A 20,172-nucleotide genomic window follows, 5' to 3' on the forward strand; every position below is an offset into this window, starting at 1 on the left:
CTCTCCCTTTCAACCTTCAGGGGGTTTTGATTGTGCTACCAAGCTGGGCCAGTGTGGAGCAGGCTGTATGGACTGAATGCCATCTGCCTGTTCCAAGTCCACTTACGGTAACCTGCATAGTTGATCACATCTCTGATCATTCCAGATCACAGACACTTGGCCAATGGTGAGGACAGAGAGAACCACATCTTGTCATTCAGGATTGGAAACAATGTAATGGAAACACAATAGGGAACCAGAGATGGATAAGAATTGCCTTACTGTGGTGTTGAGCTTTAAAGGGGAGCAGATTGTCATTCCATGTCCCCAGTAGATGCTTTCTGTAGTAATTGTAATTAGATAAGCCAGCTTGACCTCTTAGAATATGATTTCCCTGTTTGGGGCTGTTAATCTGGTCCAATCAGCGAGCCCTGGCTGACAGATGAAAAAAGCTTGTGTTCTGTTCACTTTGAAAGCTGGTTCTGAGGAAGTTGGATCAGTGTCAAGGACTCCCCACACATAAAGAAAGGGTGACTTGGTTATGGGATACAGGCCTCTGTGGTGATATTTTTCAAAGATTGGGTTTACCTGCTTTAAAGTTAATGGATGCTATATTGTAGGAACTTTGACTAGTGGATGGAGCTAGACATTGTCCAGCCCCCCACAATGAGGGATCCTCAGACAAGACATATAAAAATGGCACTTTCACGTACAAGAATACACAATGTACATGCAATGGCATGCACACATACATGCAGAGGGTGGAATCTCAGTAACACTGAGATTGTGCATCAAAATGTAGAGTGACACACACTGATTTACAGATGGAGGCACATGTTGTACATGGTCACCTCTTTCTGAGGTTACATAAAAACTTCAACCAGACATCTCTGTTCTCCTGTCCCCGCTGAGAGTATTTCTTATCAGCTGTCAGATGAGGAAATCTGAACCTGGTGAAACAGGTTCTTAAAATGAAAGAAAGAAACAGCTGACAGTGGCTGGTAGGCCCCATGCGACAGACAGTTCTGGAAACAAAGTCCGTCTCCAGGGAGATGTCAAACACAAGCTGAGCATGTACCTCCCCGCACGTAGTTAGGAAACAGAAACTCTGATCCTGATTCAGCTCAGGTCCTGATGATTTTTTCATATCAAATTGAATATTTAGAAATGAATGATTTCAACTAAACAGCTCATATTTTGTTACGATATATTTCTTTATATTTTTCTGAAGGCCAGTGGTGGGTGTGGGCCTTTCATTGGGACAGTCAATGTGAGACAGAGCCTGTCAATGTCCTCATGGCTCAAGAAAGGAACTGTAGCCTGAGAATACATCTGGAGGACACAGGGGAGACCTTCAAACTGAAGAAGTGTCACAGCAAAATGACCATTGGGGAGCTGAAGACTAACCTGGAGCTGGTAACTGGAATCCCTGCCAATATGCAAAGGCTCTACTACATGGATGAGGGTAAGGCCTTTGGTGGCATGACTGCACCCCACCTCAATTCAATTGTATGCCGGGTCAGCTGGTAGAGGGTTGCCATCTCTAGTTACATGTACCAACTGGTTTCATCACATGACCTCCTTCAAACAATCTCCCATTGGTCGCCTGACCTGTCAGCCTAGCCAGTCAATTAGAAAACAGTGTGTCACACTCTAAAGCGGTTGTTTGATTTCTGATTGTTCACAAAGCAGCCTTCAATGCTGTGACCTGTATTTTTACAACCAGTAAACAAAAGTACTGAAGGATTATATCAAACCGGTTTGCTCGTGCTGAAGGGAGGAATTTAAACTAGACTGATGGGGGAGGGGACACAGAATATCAATGGAACAGAGACACATCATGCTACAGCAAAGGACGCAGCTCCCAGCTATGTTGAGTGTCAAGAGAGTAAGGCAAGGCTGGATGGTCTTTAATGCTAGGAACGTAATAGGTGAGACTGTTGAGTTAATGCCATGGATTGACACTTGGAAGAATAATATTGTTACCATCACAGAAATGTGGTTGAGAGAAGGACTGGACTGGCAACTCCACCTTTCAGGGTACAGGATCTTCAGGCAAGAAAAAAGATGGTGTAAAAAGGGTGGTGTCGCACTGTTAATTAGGGAGTCAATTACTGCAATAAGGAGAGATGATATCTTGGAAGGGTCTTCAAAAGAGGCTTTATGGGTAGAACTTAGGAACTTTAAGGGGCAGCTACTTTACTGGGAGTGTGTCATAGACACCCAAAGTGTCAGTGGGAAATAGGGGAGCAAATATGTAGACAGTTCAGAGTTGTGTAACGGTAATAAGGTAATTATTCCAAGGGATTTTAACTTTGCCACCATAAATTGGGATAGTCATAGTGTTAAGGGCTTAGAGGGGGTGGATTTCTTAAAATGTATCCAGGGATTTCTTTTGTATCAATATGTTGGGATGGTGCAGTGCTGGATCTGGTTCTGGGGAAAGAAGGCAGACAAGTGCTCAATGTGGCAGTGGGGGAACATTTAGACAAGAACAACATGGTATGGTTCAAATTCTTTTCTGAACAAGGACAAAGATTGACTGCAAAAGACTGGGGGAGGGAAATTTCATTAAAATAAAGCACAATCTGACCACAATAGACTGGAAGCAGCTCCTTGTGAGTAAGTCTACAGCAGAACAATGGAGGGCATTCAAAACAGGAGCTGGGGAGAGTACAGGTCCACCATGTAACCTTTCAGAGGGAAATGTAGGAGCAGTAAGTTGAGAAAACCCTAGATGTCTAAGAGTATACAAGCCTGGGTGAGGAAGAAAAGGAAGGTTTTTAGCAAGTTCAAAGAGTACCATTTTCATGAACTTTCTCTGAACACGCTCCTGGGTCAGTATATCCCTCCAGAGATATGGGGCTCAAAATCGCACACAATATCCAAATGTGGTCTGACCAGAGCCTTATAGAGCCTCAGAAGTACATCCCTGCCCTTATATTCAAGACCTCTCAAAATAAATGCCATCATTGCATTTGCCTTCCAACTACTGACTCAACCTGCAAGTTTAACCTAAGAGAATCCTGGACTAGAACTTGCAAGTCTCTTTGCACTTCAGACTTCTGAATTTTCTCCCCATTTAGAAAATAGTCCATGCCTCTATTCTTCCTACCAAAGTACAGACCTCACACTTTCCCACGTTGTATTCCATCTGCCATTTGTCTGCCCACTCTCCCAACCTGTCCAAATCCTTCTGCAGCCTCCCTGCCTCCTCAATGCTACCTGTCCGTCCACCTATCTTTGTATCATCTGCAAACTTAGCCAAAATGCCCTCAGTTCCTCCTTGTAGATCACTAATGTATAAAGTGAAAAACTGTGGTCCCAACACTGAGCCTTGTAGAATACCACTTGTCACTGGCTGCCATCCCGAAAAGGACCCTTTTATCCCCAATCTCTGCTTTCTGGCAATCAGCCAAGCTTCTATCCATGCTAGTACCTTGCCTCTAACACCATGAACCCTTATCTTACTCAGCAGCTTCCTGTACAGTACCATGTCAAAGGCCTTTTTGAAGTCCAGGTAGACAACATCCATTGGTTCTCCTTGGTCTAATCTGCTTGTTACCTCCTCAAAGAATTCTAACAGATTTGTCAACATGACCCCCCCCCCCTTGATGAAACCATATGACTTTGCCCTATTTTATCATGCACTTCCAAGTATTCAGAAATCTCATTCTTCACAATGGATTCTAAGATCTTACCCATGTCTGAGATTAGGCTAATCTGTCTATAATTTTTCATCTTTTGCCTTACTCCCTTTTTAAACAGGAGTGTCATGTTACTGATTTCTCAGTCCCCTGGGACCTCCCTGATTCTATTGATTCCTGAACAATCACCATTATCTCTTTAGCTGTCTCCGTTAGAACTCTGGGGTATTGTCTATCTGGTCCAGGTGATTTATCTACCTTCAGGCCATTCAGTTTTTCCAGTACCTTCTCCTTGGTGATGGCCACCATGCTCAGCTCTGCACCCTTGCTCTCTTGAATGTTTGGGATAGTCATAGTGTCTTCCACCATAAAGACTGACACTAAGAAATAGCTCAGTTCCTCAGCCATTTCCTTATTCCTCACTATTATCTCTCCAGTGTCATTTTCCAGTGGTCCAATGTCTACATTTGCCTCTCTTTTGCTTTTTATATATCTAAAGAAACTCTTACAGCCTTCCTTTACATTACTGGCTAGCTTATCCTCAATTTAATCCTCTCCCTCCTTTTTTTTTGTTGCCTTTGTTCATCTTTAGCTTTCCAATCCTCTGGTTTCTCACTGCCCTTCGCCACATTGTATGCTTTGTCTTTTGCTTTTATGCTATCCCTGACTTCCCCAGTCAGCCATGTTTTCCTCATATTCACTGTAACAGGCTTCATTTTCCTCAGGATGGATCTCTGATAATTCAGGTGTCTCCTGAATTATTCCCAGATATTCCTGCCATTGCAATTCCATTGTCTTTTCTGCTAAGCTCCTGTCCCAGTTAATTCTGCCCAGCTTCTCCCTCATGCCTCTGTGGTTGCCTGTTATACTGTTACCTCTGATTCTATCTTCTCCCTCTCAAATTGCAGAGTAAATGCAATCATATTATAATCACTGCCTCCGAAGGGTTCCTTCACCTTGTCTGCCTCATTACACAATACTAAGTACAGTGTTGCCTGTTCCCTAATGGAATTCACCACAAGCTGCTCCAAAAAGCCATCTTGCAGACATTCCACAAACTCCTTTTCTTGCAATCCACTACCAATCTGATATTCCCAGTCCACCTGCATATTGAAATCCTCCATGATCACTGAAACTTTGCCTTTCCTACACATCTTTTCTATCTCCTCGTGTATTTTGTGCCCCAACTCCTGTCCCCTATTTGGAGGTCTGTATGTAACTCCAGCTGTTTTTTTTTAAACCTTTTGTGGTTCCTCAATTCTACCCACTCAGATTCTACACCATCTGACCCTACTTTGTTTCTTACTATTCCCTTGTCTAGAGAAGGGATTTCCAAAAACCCTTCAAGTGAAGAAAAAAACCTCTACATCTCCGTTTTAAACTGGAGACATCTTATTTGATGGGAGGCGTGCCTATATGCTCAGAGGACTTTCTTTAATTGTCATCAAGACATTTTATGGCAACATCCTGGAAAATGGGCTTTAATTCCTGGAGACAACAAAACAACATCTTGTATTTATGTAGTGCCTTTCACTTAATGACACTTTCCAAGATGCCTGAGGCACAGAAAAGAGGTTTGGTCAGACAAAGTTAGGTTTTAAGGAGAAAAGCAAGAGAATGGTGAAGAGATTTAGGGAGGGAACTTCAGAACTTGGAACTGAACACAGCACTATAGGCCAGAATTAGATCAATGCATTGATCTCAGAGGGTTGTGGAACTGGAGGAGATTTCAGAGAGAGGGAAGGGGTGAAGTCACTGAGGGATTAAAATCAGAATTAGGATTTTAAAATCCAAGATGTTGTCTGACCAGGAATGAAGTCTGGGAGCATGTGGTGATGGGAGAACAGGGCACACTTAATGGGAGTTAAGGTTTGGGTGATGTTGAGTGTATGGAGGGTAGTATGTGGGATGTCAGCCAAGAGTGCAGTGGACTCAGTCTAAAAATATCAAAAACATCAATGAGTTTCAGCAACAAATGAGCTAAGAAAAGATAAAGTTGAATGATGTTACAGAGATGGAAAGAAGAAGATTCCTTTGATGGTGAGAACATGAGGGTTAACTCAGGATTGAAAGTTGTGAACAGACTTATTTAATCTCAGTAAGGCGGAGAAATGGCAGAGTAAATCTTGGATGGTTAGTAACCCTGTTTTTTGTCAGTCCCCCATCTGACATTGAGTTTATCAACTATCTCAGGGTGTACTTTGTGTCTGTGGGATGCGATTTCTCTGGACAGAGGCTTGTCCTTCGCTTGCCATGGCCGATTATTCAACCGTGAAGTTCTGTCCCTGAATCTGCCACGTACAAACCCAGCTAAAAGCTGATCTGCCAGAGTCCCTGTCGCCTGTTCCACTTTGAATACAGGGAATGCTGAGGCCACTGTGAAAATCAGACTACTGCTACACTTGAAACTCTGCGAACACAATCAAGACTCTGACCTGGTATCTTCATCCTCCAGGACTCAGTCTAAGCTCTGCATTAACTCGAGGCTGATGGAGATTGAAGACATCCATTGTTTGGAGTTCCACGACACGTTCACTCACGTTATCGTACTCCTCTTGCTTAAACCTAACAAAGGGAAGGATGGTCAGGAAACATGCCTCATTGTTGAACTTCATACTGACATTAAAGTGGCAGATAGATGTCACCATGTTTTTCTTATGCAAACTGGGAGGGCAAACAACTTTATACAGACCTGTATGTTTACCTCCAGTCCATGAGTGGGAAACAGGCTGGAGTAGTGTTGCCAATGATTCCTGTTAGATACTGTTGTAGAATAAAAAGAAATTTGCACTCATTCTTTTAAAGACCATTGAATGTCAAAAGGGCTTCACACCTAGTGGAATACTTTTGAACTTGTAATGTAGCAGCCACTTTGCACAAAGAACACACCAAAACAGCAGATGATAGTAACCAAAGAATCTGTTTTGTGACATTGATTGAGGGATAAACTTTGAACAGGACATTAGGAATTATTTCTTCTCTCTTCTCTGCAAGTATTTTTATTAATTCATGAATATTTGGCCCCACTGGCTGGGCCCAGCAATTATTGCCTGCCCTAGTTGCTCTGGAGAAGGTGGTGGTGAAATGCCTTCTTAAACCACTGCAGCTCCTGGGGTTAGGGTACTGCAGGTGCTCTGGTTTCCTCCCACAGTCCAAAGATGTGCAGGTCAGGTGAATTGGCCATGCTCAATTGCCCATGGTGTTAGATGCATTAGTCAGAGGGAGATGGATCTGGGTGGGTTAATATTCAGAGGGTCGCTGTGGACTTGGGCTGAAGGGCCTGTTTCCACACTGTAAGAAATCTAATCTAATCGATGCCGTTAGCAAGGCATTTGCCAGATTTTGACCCAGCGACGGTGAAGGAAATGGTGATACCTTTCACTTGGAAATATATGTGACTTGTAGACGAACATGCAGATAGTGGTGTTCCCTTTATCCCCGACCTTGATTTTCTAGGTAGTGAACTGGGAGGTGGAAGGTGCCATTGGAAGGAAGCTCGGGGAGTTAATGTAATGCATCTTGTAAGTGGTGTATACTAGACCACTCAAGTAGTGCCGAGAGCTGTTTCTATTCTTGTCAAAGAGCAGATGGCCTTATTTCACATCTCATACAGAAGACAGCACCTTTATCAGTGCAGGATTCCTCCAGTGTTGCATTGGAGGGTCAGCCTTGAATTTTCTGCTTAGATCCTGAAGTGAGCTTTAAGCCAAAACCACCTGACCCAGAGGTAAGAGTTCTACACTGAACATTTGAACCACATTTGCCAACATGCATTGTTGGATGGGGACTGGTAGCTGGAATGCTGATTGATTCTCACTGTCTTCTATTCCCTAATGCTTCCCTAACAATCCACCGATACCAAGACTAACCCTATCATCACTCTGGGTCCTTTGTTATCTGTAATTGGGCAATTTATCAAGTACGTCTTTACAACCTGTGGCTCCTAATATTTGCATCATCCTTCACAATGTAAAAAAAAAGCTATGGATAACATGATATTGAAAAACACACACTGTTTACAGCTCAGTAATATGCACAAACATTACATCAATAAGCACATTAGTGTCAGGCCTCATTTTCAGCAATTCAGTTTACAAAGAGCATAGAACAGAACTGCACAGGAACAGGCCCTTCAGCCCACCATGTCTGTGCTGACCATGATGCCATTCTAAACTAATCCAATCTGCCTGCACATGGTCTGCATCCCTCTATTCCCTGCCTCTAATATGTCTGTGTAACTGCCTCTCAGATTTTTCTATTGTATTTTTCTACTACCTCCCCAGCAGCACATTCCAGGTACCTATCCCCATCTATATAAAAGGATTTGCCTCACCCCCTCTCACCTTAAACCTATACCCCTTAATATTTGACATTTCCACCCTGAGGAAAAAAACGACTCTGACTATCTATGCCTCTCATAATTTTATACACTTCTATCAGGTCCCTCAACCTTCAATGCTCTTGCAAGAACAATCCAAGTTTGTCCAACCTGTGCTTGTAGCTAAGGCAAACATCCTGTTAAACCTCTTGTACCCTGTCCAAAACCTCCACATCCTTCCTATAGTGTGGCGACCAGAGCTGTACAAAATATTCCAAATGTGGCCTAACTAAAGTTTTAAACAGCTGCAACATGACTGGCCAATTGTAATATTTGGTGCCTTGACCAATGAAGACAAGCATGCTATACACCTTCTTTACCACTTTATCCACTTGTGTTGCCACTTGCAGGGAGCTATGGACTTGCAACCCAAGTTCTTTCTGTATTATCAATCCTCCTAAGGGTCCCGCCATTTACTATATACTATCCACTTGCATTTGACCTCCCAAAATATATTACCTCCCACTTGTCCAGATTAAACTCTATCTGCCATTTCTCCATCCAACTTTCCAGCTTATTTATATCCTGTTGCATCCTTTGATAACCTTCCTCATTATCTGCGACTCCACCAACTTTCATGTAATCTGTAAATTTACTAATCAGTTCACCAACATTTTCATCCAAATTATTTCTATAAATTACAAACAACAGCGATTCCAATACTGATCCTTGCAGAGCATCACTGGTCACAGATCTCCAGTCAGAAAAGCACCCATCCACAACTAGCCTCTGACTTCTATGACCAAGCCAATTTTGTATCCAACCTGCCAACTCACCATTGATTCCAGGCGATTTGATATTCAGGACCAATCGACCATGAAGGACCTTGTCAAAAGCTTTAATAAATTCCATGAAGTCAACATCCATTGCCTTCCCTTCATTAATCATCTTCGTCACTTCCTCAAAAAATTCAATCAAGTTTGTGAGACAAGATTTTCCATGCATAAAGCCATGCTGGCTAATCTTAATAAGCTCATTCTTCTCCAAATATGTGTAAATCTTGTCCAAACAATTTTCACCAATAATTTCTCCAACAATGGCTATTCTCCAGTTTTCTGCTACCTTACCTCTGGCTAAACAGGATACAAAGATCTGTCAAGGCCACAGCAATCTTACTAATTGGGTTGACTGATATTTTCATCTAAATCATTTATAATAAATTACAAACAACAGGAGTCCCAGCAGTGATTCTTGCAGAACACCACTGGTCACAGATCTCCAAATAGAAGAACACTCCTCCAAAAGGTTGGATACACTGGAGCGTGGGAGGTTGAGAAGTGGCCTTATAGAAGTTTGTAAAATAATAAGGGATCTAGATAGAATTAATGGTAGTTGTATTTTCCTTATGATGTGGGGACTTCAAGACACCTGGCACATTTTTAAGGTGAGAGATGAAAGATAAAAAAAAGATGGGGGTAGATGGTGGTTCGCAGGTGGAATTAACTTCCTGAGAAATTGATGGATGTGGGTACAATTACAATGTTTAAAAGACATTTGGATAAGTACATGAATAGGAAAGGTTGGAGGGATACGGGCAAAGATCAGATAGGTGGGATTAACTTACTTTGGGATTGTGATTGGCATGGACTGGTTGGACCATAAGGTCTGCTTCTGTGTTGTATGATTGTATGGGAGAGGGTTCTGAGTAGTCCAAAGTGGAGGACTGAAAGATATTGTAGTTGTAAGAGTTGCTTCTTTTTTGAGGTAATTTCAGTGATGGAGCTGATTTCCTTGAATTCTAGGAATACTTACTATTCTATAAGTTGCTGCAGCCCTGGCAAAATCCTCATACATATTTTCTGAACTCTTTCAAATATAGTATTCCAAAAGTAGTCTAACCAATGTCCTGTACAGCTGCAACATAACCTTGCAACTCCCATACTCAATGCACTAACCAATAAATACATAAGATACTTCTTCACTATCCTATCTACCTGGTAATCCACCTTCAAGGAACTATTCCTTGAGACCTGCATTCCAAGGTCTCTTTGTTCAGCAACACTCCACAGATCCTTCCCATTAAGTGTAGATGTCCTTGCCTGATTTGCCTTTCCAAAACGCAGCACCTCTCATTTATCTAAATTAAACTCCACCTGCCACTCCTTGTCCCACCGGCCCATTTGATAAGATCAAGCTCCCCCTAGAACTCTGTGGGAAGCTAGGGAAGTGATTGCTGGGCCCCTTGCTGAGATCCAGGGTTTGAGCTGGAGGGAGAGGCTGAATAGGCTGGGGCTATTTTCCCTGGAGCATTGGAGGCTGAGGGGTGATGTTATAGAAATTTATAAAATCATGAGGGGCATGGATAGGGTAAATAGACAAAGTCTTTTCCCTGGGATTCGGAGTCCAAAATTAGAGGGCATAGGTTTAAGGTGAGAGGAGTAAGATTTAAAAGGGACCTAAGGAGTAAAGTTTTCACTTTGATAGCCACAGGTGAGGTGCTAAAGAGAGGGGATTGGCTAACATGGTGCCACTATTTAAGAAAGGTGGTAAAGAAAAGCCAGGAACTGTAAACCAGTGAGCCTGACGTTGGTGTTGAGTAAGTTGATGGAGGGAACCCATACACAGGATGTGCATGTATTTGAAAAGGCAAGGACTGATTAGGGATAGTCAACATGACTTTGAGCATGGGAGGTCATGTCTCACTAACTTAGTTGAGCTTTTTGAAGAAGTAACAAAGAGGATTGATGAAGACAGAGTGGTGGACATAGTCTATATGGTCTTCAGTAAGGCATTCAAGAAGATTACTCATGATAGACTAGTTAGCAAGGTTAGGTCACATAGAATACATGGAAAACTGGCCACTTTGATACAGAACTGGATCGAAGGTAGAAGACCCAGAGGGTTGTAGTGGAGGGTTTCGTTTTAGACTGGAGTGCCACAACAAATGGTGCTGGGTCCACTACTTTTCATCATTTATATAAATGATTTGGATGTGTACATGGGAGGTATGGTTAGTAAGTTTACAGACAACACCAAAATTGGCGGTTTAGTGGACTGTGAAGAAGATTACCTCAAAGTCCAAGGGGATCTGTCATTGGGACGTGGAGGCTGGAATGGCAACATCTGTTACAACTGAGAGCAGCTGGAGCTGATTGAGGCCTAGAGCCTGGAGCTTCTGATGCTGCAGCCTGCCTGTCTGGAGCCACTGAAACCTGGAATTCCCTATTGCTGCTACTGCCGCCTTTGGAAGCCTGGGAGCCAGATTTCTCCTCGTTAAGTTGAAGAATGCTGTAAAAACACCTGCTGCTGCGTGTGGCCTGGGGTCTCTGGTGCTGTAACCAGCCTGCCCTGGAGGGACCTGCAACTGGGACCGGCTGCTGTTGCTGCCTTGAGAAATCTGGTTGCCTCCATTTCTTCCCTGCCAGTGTCTTGAAGCATCAGTTCCTGAAGCCTGGGCTTTTCGATTTTGTCTGCTGCTGCAGAGGTGTGTTCCTGGCGCTTTCGGTCAGGGATTCAGGCCTGGACACTTATTTGTGAGCGACTGTATTCTGGGATCTGGGACCTGGAACTGTTAGGAGCCTGGGACCTCTGCCTGTTACTGCTCCCAGTCTGTGGCCTATACCATTTGTCAGTGACTTGCCTTTGGGCTTTTAGGGAATTATTCAATAGGATGTAGCAGCCTAAGGGATTGTGCTGCTGCTAAGACTTTGTCAGTTTTTTTTCTGTGACTTGTGCGAGGGATGGTGGTGGTCCGAGTTTGAGAGATGGGGGGAGGTCGATAATGACTGCAGGGTGCCCTGAAACAACATCTGGGATGGGGCCAATTGTTCCATGCTGTTTCCATGCTGTACTGCTGTACATCTCTATGGCAATATAATTAGCCTCTGTCTCCCGTGACCAATTTTGTATCCAACCTGTCGCTATGACTCTATCTTCTCCCTTTCCTCCCTCAATTATCCTTGTGTACTTGGCCTTAAGATGGTCTTTGAGACCTTTATGGCCTCTGAGACCTTTATGGCCTCCAGTTATATGCTATGATGCAGAGATGCAATCGTGAGCATTTCCCTTTAAGGTACAATGACTGGGCCATAACATAGTACCCATGATCTTTGTGAGTACACAAAAGTAATGATATGTTCTTGAGCACTTTCTCGTGAATGAATGATGCATTTTTCTGTTTCAAAGGCAAGACTTGAAACCTAACTACATCCTAGCAATTGAGATAGGTCAGTAATTACCCCCTGAGCTTGTTTCAGGGATATTTGACCAAGGACAGAGAATGAACTAACTTCCCCATTTCATATGGTGCCATTGGCTCCTAGTGAACTGTGTAGATGAATGGGGTCTCAGCTCAACATCTCACTTGAAAGGAGGCAGCTCCAAGTAATCTGATAGGATAGATCTGAAGTGATAGTCTAGGCCAAGTGCACAGTGAGGTTTCTTTTTGATGTGTAAGTGATTGGTGTTTTGGTAATGCTAACATAGTTTGTCTGTTTTCTGCAGGAGAAATGCCTGACAATGTTACCTTAAAATACAACGGTGTCATCAAAAATTCAACAATAAAAATGAAAACCTGGTTTCAAGATGGCTGGCAGCAGCTGCTACATGCTGCTGCACACAATGATATTGAGAAGGTACCACTGCCTGGTATGGGATATGGGATAATGCAATAAAAGCATCCAATTTAGCCATTGTAAACACATCACAGAGCTGGGTGCAGAGTAAAGTTCACTCGACACTGTCCCCATTAAATAGTGCCAGGACAGCTATAGCCTGGGGGAAGTTAGATACAGAGAGTAAAACTCATTCTAGTCTTTTAAATGGAAGGTAATGTTTCTTCTACACTGTTCCCATTAAACACTCTGAGAACAAGCAAGCATGGGGTTAGGTACAGAGTAAAGCCCCCTTTTCACCATCTCCATCAAACACTCTGAGGACAGGTATATCATGGGTGAGATACAGATTAAAGTTACTCTCCACTGTCTCCATCAAACACTCTCAGCACAGGTTGGTATGGGGTTAGCTACACTCCATGGTCTCTTTGTTCAGCAACACTTGCCAGCACCTTAAGTGTATAAGTCCTGCTCTAATTTGCTTTTCCAAAATGCAGCACCACACATTTTTCTGAATTAAACTCCATCTACCACTCCTCAGCCCATTGGCCCATCTGATCAAGATCCTGTCGTACTCTGGGTAACCTTCTTTGTTATCCACTGCACCTCCAGTTTTGCGAACTTACTAACCTCCTATTTTTACATCCGAATCATTTATATTGGACCTAGCACCAATCCTTGTGGCACACCACTGGTCACAGCCCTCCAGTCTGAAAAGCAATCCTCCACCACCACCCTTTGAGCCAGTTCTGTATCCAAATGGCTAGTTGTCCCTGTATTCCATGTGATCTAACCTTGCTAACCAGTCTCCCATGAGGAACCTTGTCAAACATCTTACTGAAGATCGTATAGATCACATCCACCACTTTGCCCTCAACAATCCTCTTTGTTACTTCTTCAAAAAACTCAATTAAGGTAGTGAGACATAATTTCTCACACATGTTGACTATCCCTAATTAATCCTTGCCTGTATAAGTACATGTAAATCCGGTCCCTCAGGATTCCCTCCAACAACTCGCCCACCACTGATGTCAGGCTCACCGGTCTATAATTTATTGGCTTTTCCATACCACCTTTCTTAAATAGTGGCACCATGTTAGCCAGCCTCCAGTCTTCCGGCACCCCTGTGACTATCGACTGATACAAATATCTCAGCAAGGTGCCCTTGAGTAACCAGCTGCTGGTATCTGCCCTCTGGGTGCCTGACCCTTGGTATCTGTCCTCTTGATATCTGTGCCTTCAGCTTCTGACATAAGACCATAAGATATAGGAGCAGAATTAGACCATTCTGTCCACCAAGTACACTCCACCATTTGACCATGGCTGGTGTGTTTCTTCTGCCTTTTCCCTATAACCCTTGATCCCCTTACTAATAAAGAACTTATCTACCTGTCTCTAAATACACTCAGTGATTTGGCCTCTCCAGCCCTCTGAGGCAATACATTCCACAGACTCACTTCATCTCAGTTCTGAGGGTTATCTCTTCACTCTGAGGCAGTGCTGTCAAGTCCTAATCTCTCCTACTAGTGAAAATGTCTTCTCCTCATCCACTCCATCTAGGCCTCTCAATATTCTGTACTTTTGAATCAGATCTCCCCATATCCTTCTAGTGTCCTGTACTGTTCAGAGTCTTCAATTACTCCTTGTGTGACAAGTCCTTCATCCCAGGGATCATTTCTGTAAGCCTCCTTGGACCCCCTCCAACACCAGTGTATCCTTCCTTAGATACGGGGCCTAAAACTGCTCACAATATTCTAATTGCAGTCTGATCAGACTTTATATATCCTCAGCAGTACATCCCTGTTTTTGTATTTTAGCCCACTTGAAATGAATGCTAACATTTGCCATCCTGATTGCCATCTGTAACTGCATGTTAACCTTAAGAGAATCTGGAAGTAGATACTCCCAAGTCCCTTTGTGTTGCAGGTTTCTGAAATCTTGCCATATTTAGAAAAAAGCCTCCATCTTTTTTTTTAAGATTACATTACAGTGTGGAAACAGGCCCTTCGGCCCAACAAGTCCACACCGACTCGCCGAAGCGCAACCCACCCATACCCCTACATTTATCCCTTACCTAACACTACGGGCAATTTAGCGTGGCCAATTCACCTGACCTGCACATCTTTGGACTATGGGAGGAAACCTGAGCACCCGGAGGAAACCCACGCAGACACGGGGAGAACGTGCAAACTCCACACAGTCAGTCGCCTGAGGCGGGAATTGAACCCGGGTCTCTGGTGCTGTGAGGCAGCAGTGCTAACCACTGAGCCACCGTGCCGCCCACAAGAAATTCTCCGGACTCAAACCTTGAGCATCAACAAACTTTATTGTATGATGTCATGGGGAAAAGATTGGCCTTGCCAGTGAAATCCACACCCCACAAAAGAATAAATAATTAAAAAACTCTCATTGGGCTTTCAAAGCTGCTGACTGTATGATGTGATTGAGAAGAGGGGACTCCTGAGATTAAAGCCTGTGACATTTGGAGGGAAGACCTTGCCTTTATAGTGTGCCTGTCATAAAGTCAAGACATCCCAAAGCTCTTCACAATCAATTAAATAGTCGTAGCACAGAAAACCCAGCATTGATTTCTCACACAGCTTGATCCTACAAATAGCTAAGTGATAATAAGCAAAACCAACTGGGTAAGGAATGAATATTGACCAAGGTATTAGGGGGAATCTCCCTGACTCCTCTTTCACATAGTGCCATGGGATCTTTTATGTGTAGATGGAGCTCTGGATTAATATCTCATCTGAAACACGGACATCCAGCAGCACAGCACTCCCTCTGGTGTCAGTCTAGACATTGTAAAATGTAGAGAAGATAGTTTTCACCCAGAGGGTGGGAGGAATGTAGAATGTGTCTATGGTCCAAGTACTGAAAGTGGGATTTGTGTCTCAAAAGTGATTACAAAGAAACAAGTGAATGAGCCCTGATTTTGTTAATGGTTTTCATTGATGTGCAGTTAATATCGCTCGGAGTGACCAAAGACACTGAGTACTCCACTCCAAATTTCAGGCAACTGGACACCAAACAAAAGGCAGCCTGGATTGCAGAACGTGCTTTCGTTGCACTCTTTATTGCTGCTCACAGGGGCCACGTTAGCACTGTCAATTTTCTTCTGATGAATGGTAAGGATGCAGTAGCTATCATAGATCTCCTGCAGTGCAGAAAGAGGCCATTCAGCCCATTGAGTCTGCAATACTCTCTGAAGAGCATGCCACTAAGGTCCACCTCATCCCTCTAACTCCACATTGGCTTTTTTTCCCATGGCTAACTCATCCAGCCTGCACATCCACAGACTCTATGGTGAATCCATCTACTCTATCACTGAACTGCCCTCTGAAATGGTCCCAGTAAGCAACTCAGATCAAGAGCAACAGATTCAGGCCTTGCCAGTGACACCCACCTGTCATGAGAAAATATTTTTCTAAAAGTCCACAACCCAAAGCTGAACAGTTTGAGATTCTCACACAAATAACTTTAAATATATCTTTGAAATTATTAAATAGCTACCAAAGTAACTACACTGAACCTGCGCTCTCTCCCGTGGTGAATGACTGGTGATTTTCAAATCATCTCAGCATCATCTCCAATCCCTTTGAGTGCAATGTCCCTTGTTTCGATCTTGTGTCTGGGTTTCTCTGCTTTTTCCTCCTACTGAGATCAATAGGTTTTGGTTGCACGAAGTTAGTAAGGCATAAAAAAAATGGACTAACCACAATCTCAACGAACTGACAGAAAAAGCTCAAAGGGGCTAAATGACGTGTTGCTGGTTCAAATGCTACTCATTTCACATGCCCCATGATTACATTCCTCTGGGTTCACATGCTGCTCTGATCACATTTTCTTACGTACACATGGCTCCCATGTTCACATGCTGTTCTGTTCATGTGCTTCTTTCTTCGTGTGCACCTAATATATATGCCCATCTATACACACGTGTTTCTATGTTTGTGTGATGCGTTGTTCACATGCTTCAATCTCATGTGCTGCTCAGACCATGTGCTCATATGTTCAAGTGCTCTTATGTTCACATGCTACTTATCCACGTGCCCCTCTGAACATGTGCCCTTAGATTCACACACCACTCTGTTCACATGCTATGTTCACATTTCTATGTACACATGTTCCTAATGTTCACATTATCTTATACAGCATGCTCCTAATGCACATGTCCTCCTATGTGCATAAACTCCTATGTTCAGATGCTATTTCATTCGGATGCCCTGATTTACATGTGCCTCTACACTCACCGGTTCCCTGTGTTCACTTACCCCTATGTTCACGAACTCCTATGGTTCATATGCCACTCTTTTCACGTACTCTTATATAGGACCATAAAAAATAGGAACACTTAAAAAAAACCAATGGTATTAAAAGTCTTTATGAAAGGCAAGTGATGGTCGGTAAACCGACCAGAGTTTTTGAGGACATAACTAGTAGAACAGATGGGGGTGAACCAGTGGACAGATTTTCAGAAATCTTTTGATAAAGATATCTTACATAAGAGATTACTCTTTATAATCAAAGCATGTAAATTTGGTGGTAGACATTGAAAAAGGTTATCTAAGAGTACAAAGGGATATTGATCAGCTGGACCAACAGGCTGAGGAGTGGCAGATGGAGTTTAATTTAGATAAACACTTACACAGTTAATGGCTGGGAAATGGGAAGTGTTATCAAACAGAGAGACATAGGGATTCAGGAACATTGTTCCTTAAAGCAGTGTCACAGGTAGGCAAGGTGGTGTGCTTGCCTGCATTAGTCAGGATAGTGAGTACAGTTGGGATGTCATGTTGTGGCTGTACAGGATGTAGGTGAGGCCACCTTTAGAGTGCTGTGTATAATTCTGGTCACCCTATTGTGGGAAGGTTACTATTAAATTGGCAAGGGTACAGAAAAAAAAATTTACAAGGTCGTTACTGGGACCTGGAGGGTTTGAATTATAAGGAGAGGCTGGGACTTTTTCTCTGGAGTGTAGGAGCAGTACAAATCATGAGGGGTACAGTAAGATGAATAGCCAAGATCTTTTCCTTAGGGCAGGGGAATTCAAATCTAGAGGACATTGCTTTAGGATGAGAGGGGAAAGATTTAAAATGAATGAGGGGCAACCATTTCACACAGAAGGTGGTTTGTGTGTGGAATGAACTGCCAGAGGAAGTGGTAGATGCAGGTACAGTTACAACATTTCAAAGACATTTGGACAGGTACATGAATAGGAGAGATTTAGAGGCAACTGGGCCAAATGCAGGCAAATAAGACTAGTTTAATTTTGGGAAACCTGGTCAGTATGGATGATTTGGACCAAAGGGTCTGATTCCATGCTGTGTGACTGTATGAAGACCTTAAGGAATAGGAACAAGAGTAGGCCACTTGGCTCTCATCTGTTCCTCCATTCAATAGGATCATGGCTGAGAAACAGCTCTCATGTTCGTTTTCCTGCTCTTACCCATAACCCTTCATTTCCTTCCTAATCAAAAAACTATCCATCTCAGCCTTAAATGTACCCAAGGATTCTGCCCACATGGCTCTGTTGGACTTTACAACCTTTTGCGAAGAAATTCTTCCTAACTTAGTCTTCAATTAGCACCCCTTTATTCTGAGATTATACTCCCTGGTCCTAGACTCTCTCATGAGGGGAAACATCCTCCCAGCATTTACTCAGGGTCTGATATGCTTGTCCTTTTGTGTTGCTGATTTATGTAGTTTTTTTTTTCATTTTGATAGTAGTGTTCATTTGTTCACCCTTCCAAAATAAACAGCATCATATTTTTCAACATTACATTCTATTTGCCAACTCCTTGCTCATTTACTTTTTTGTAGGTTAGATTAGATTCCCTACACTATGGAAACAGGCCCTTCGGCCCAACAAGTCCACACTGACGCTCCGAAGAGTTACCCACCCAGACCCATTCCCCAACCCAATATTTACCCCTGACTAATGCATCTAACACTATGGGCAATCTAGAATGGCCAATTCACCTGACCTGTACATCTTTGGACTGTGGGAGAAGCCCACACAGAAACAGGGAGAATGTGCAAACTCCACACACAGTCACCCAAGGTGGGGATCGAACCCAGCTGCTCCCTGGTGTTGTGCGGCAACAGTGCTAACCACTGAGTTGCCATTCCGCCAGTACTTAACCTAACTCTGTGAACTGCTTGTTTCCCTGTCACAACCTGCCTTTCCACTTAAATTTGCAGATGACAGAAAAATGAGTACAGTACATTCACTTCCTTCCTTCATGTCATATTTATAAACCATTCCACTCCCAGCACCGATCCCTGTAGAACCCTATTGGTCACAGGTCACCAACCTGAAAAAGAACCCATTATCCCACTCACTGTTTCCTGCCCATTAACCAATTCTCTATCCATGCCAATATGCTGCCTCAACACTGTGGGCACTTCTCTTTCAACTTAATCTTTTGTGAGATACCTTGTCAAATGCTCTCTGGAAGTCCAAATAGAACAATCTATTAATTTCCCTCTATCTACTCTGGTAGAGTGTTCCTTCACAAACTTTAATAAATTCATCAGACATGATTTCCATTTCCATGAAGCTATGAATAGATCAGGATTTCCCAAATATTCCGTGTTTTTTTAAAATAATTGATTCTATGTTTTTATACTTGCATGCTTTTATGTATATGTTTCTAAAACATGTTCATGTGCTGATATGTTCAAGTGACTGTACACTCAATTGTTTCTCTGTTCACCTACTGCTCTGTCTGTTTCCAGGTGCTAATCCAAAAACCAAAACTGCAAGTGGACGCACTGCTCTCCACATGGCAGTTGTCATGGCTAGGTCTGAGTGCATTGACCAGCTACTGCTTCACGGAGCTGAGGCTGATGACCCTGACGGTGATGGTGAGACGTTGATGAGTCTGGCTCAAATGACAGGACACCTGGACAACATCAGCAAGCTCTTCCAAGTCCAATGGAAAAAGCGGACAGCTGGCATTAAGACCAGTTCCCTCATGGACAAGTCGGCTCTCTTTGCTCACCAGAAGTTTGACTCCACATTGGAGACTTGGCGCAAGGGCCCTTATGGCACGCTCTACCTTGCCAACCTGCTGAAACCGGGTGAGCCACGAGCTGGTACTATTAGAGTGCAAAGGAACCCAGTCCGGAAAAACCGACCGACCCGCACTGCCAGGCCGGCTGGGCACAGGAAAAGCAGTAAACAAGCCCAAAACCCTAATCCAATTGCCGTTATAGATAAAGCACAGGATGACATATCACTCACAAAGCCCAGTGATAGCTGGAAGAAAGAAGCTACTAGCACCGAGGTTAAAGTAAACAACAAGTCCCTCAGGCAAGATGCCTCCTTGTCAGCCAATGTAAAGTCTAAAGGCAGCATAACAAAACCTCAAAAAGGTGGGCAGGTCAACCCATCTTAGCTGAGGTAGAGCGGGAGCAGTGACAGGATACAGGCAAGGGAGGGAGGAGGGACATACTTGGGCAGTGGGTTGGATGGGGAGGTGATGAAGGAAGGTGGGAGAGAAGGTGATGACACTGCAAGGAGATAAGGGGGAGGATTGGGATTGAGGAGAAGTGGGACACTGATAGGAGGATGGGGAAAGAATAATGGGAGAGCTTGGGAACA

General features: G+C 43.4%; 1 protein-coding gene across 1 annotated transcript; it reads left to right on the plus strand.

Moving 5' to 3' along the window:
* The first annotated feature begins 1,085 nt into the window (after positions 1-1,085).
* LOC140463230 (uncharacterized) lies at positions 1,086-20,092 on the plus strand. The gene is made up of 4 exons (XM_072557015.1): positions 1,086-1,444; positions 12,448-12,578; positions 15,526-15,691; positions 19,305-20,092. The coding sequence occupies exons 1-4, from the start codon at positions 1,276-1,278 to the stop codon at positions 19,964-19,966; spliced, it is 1,128 nt and encodes a 375-aa protein (XP_072413116.1). The 5' UTR covers positions 1,086-1,275; the 3' UTR covers positions 19,967-20,092.
* The last annotated feature ends 80 nt before the right edge of the window (positions 20,093-20,172 follow it).

This window comes from Chiloscyllium punctatum, chromosome 37, assembly GCF_047496795.1.
Source record: "Chiloscyllium punctatum isolate Juve2018m chromosome 37, sChiPun1.3, whole genome shotgun sequence".
Lineage (NCBI taxonomy): Eukaryota > Metazoa > Chordata > Chondrichthyes > Orectolobiformes > Hemiscylliidae > Chiloscyllium > Chiloscyllium punctatum.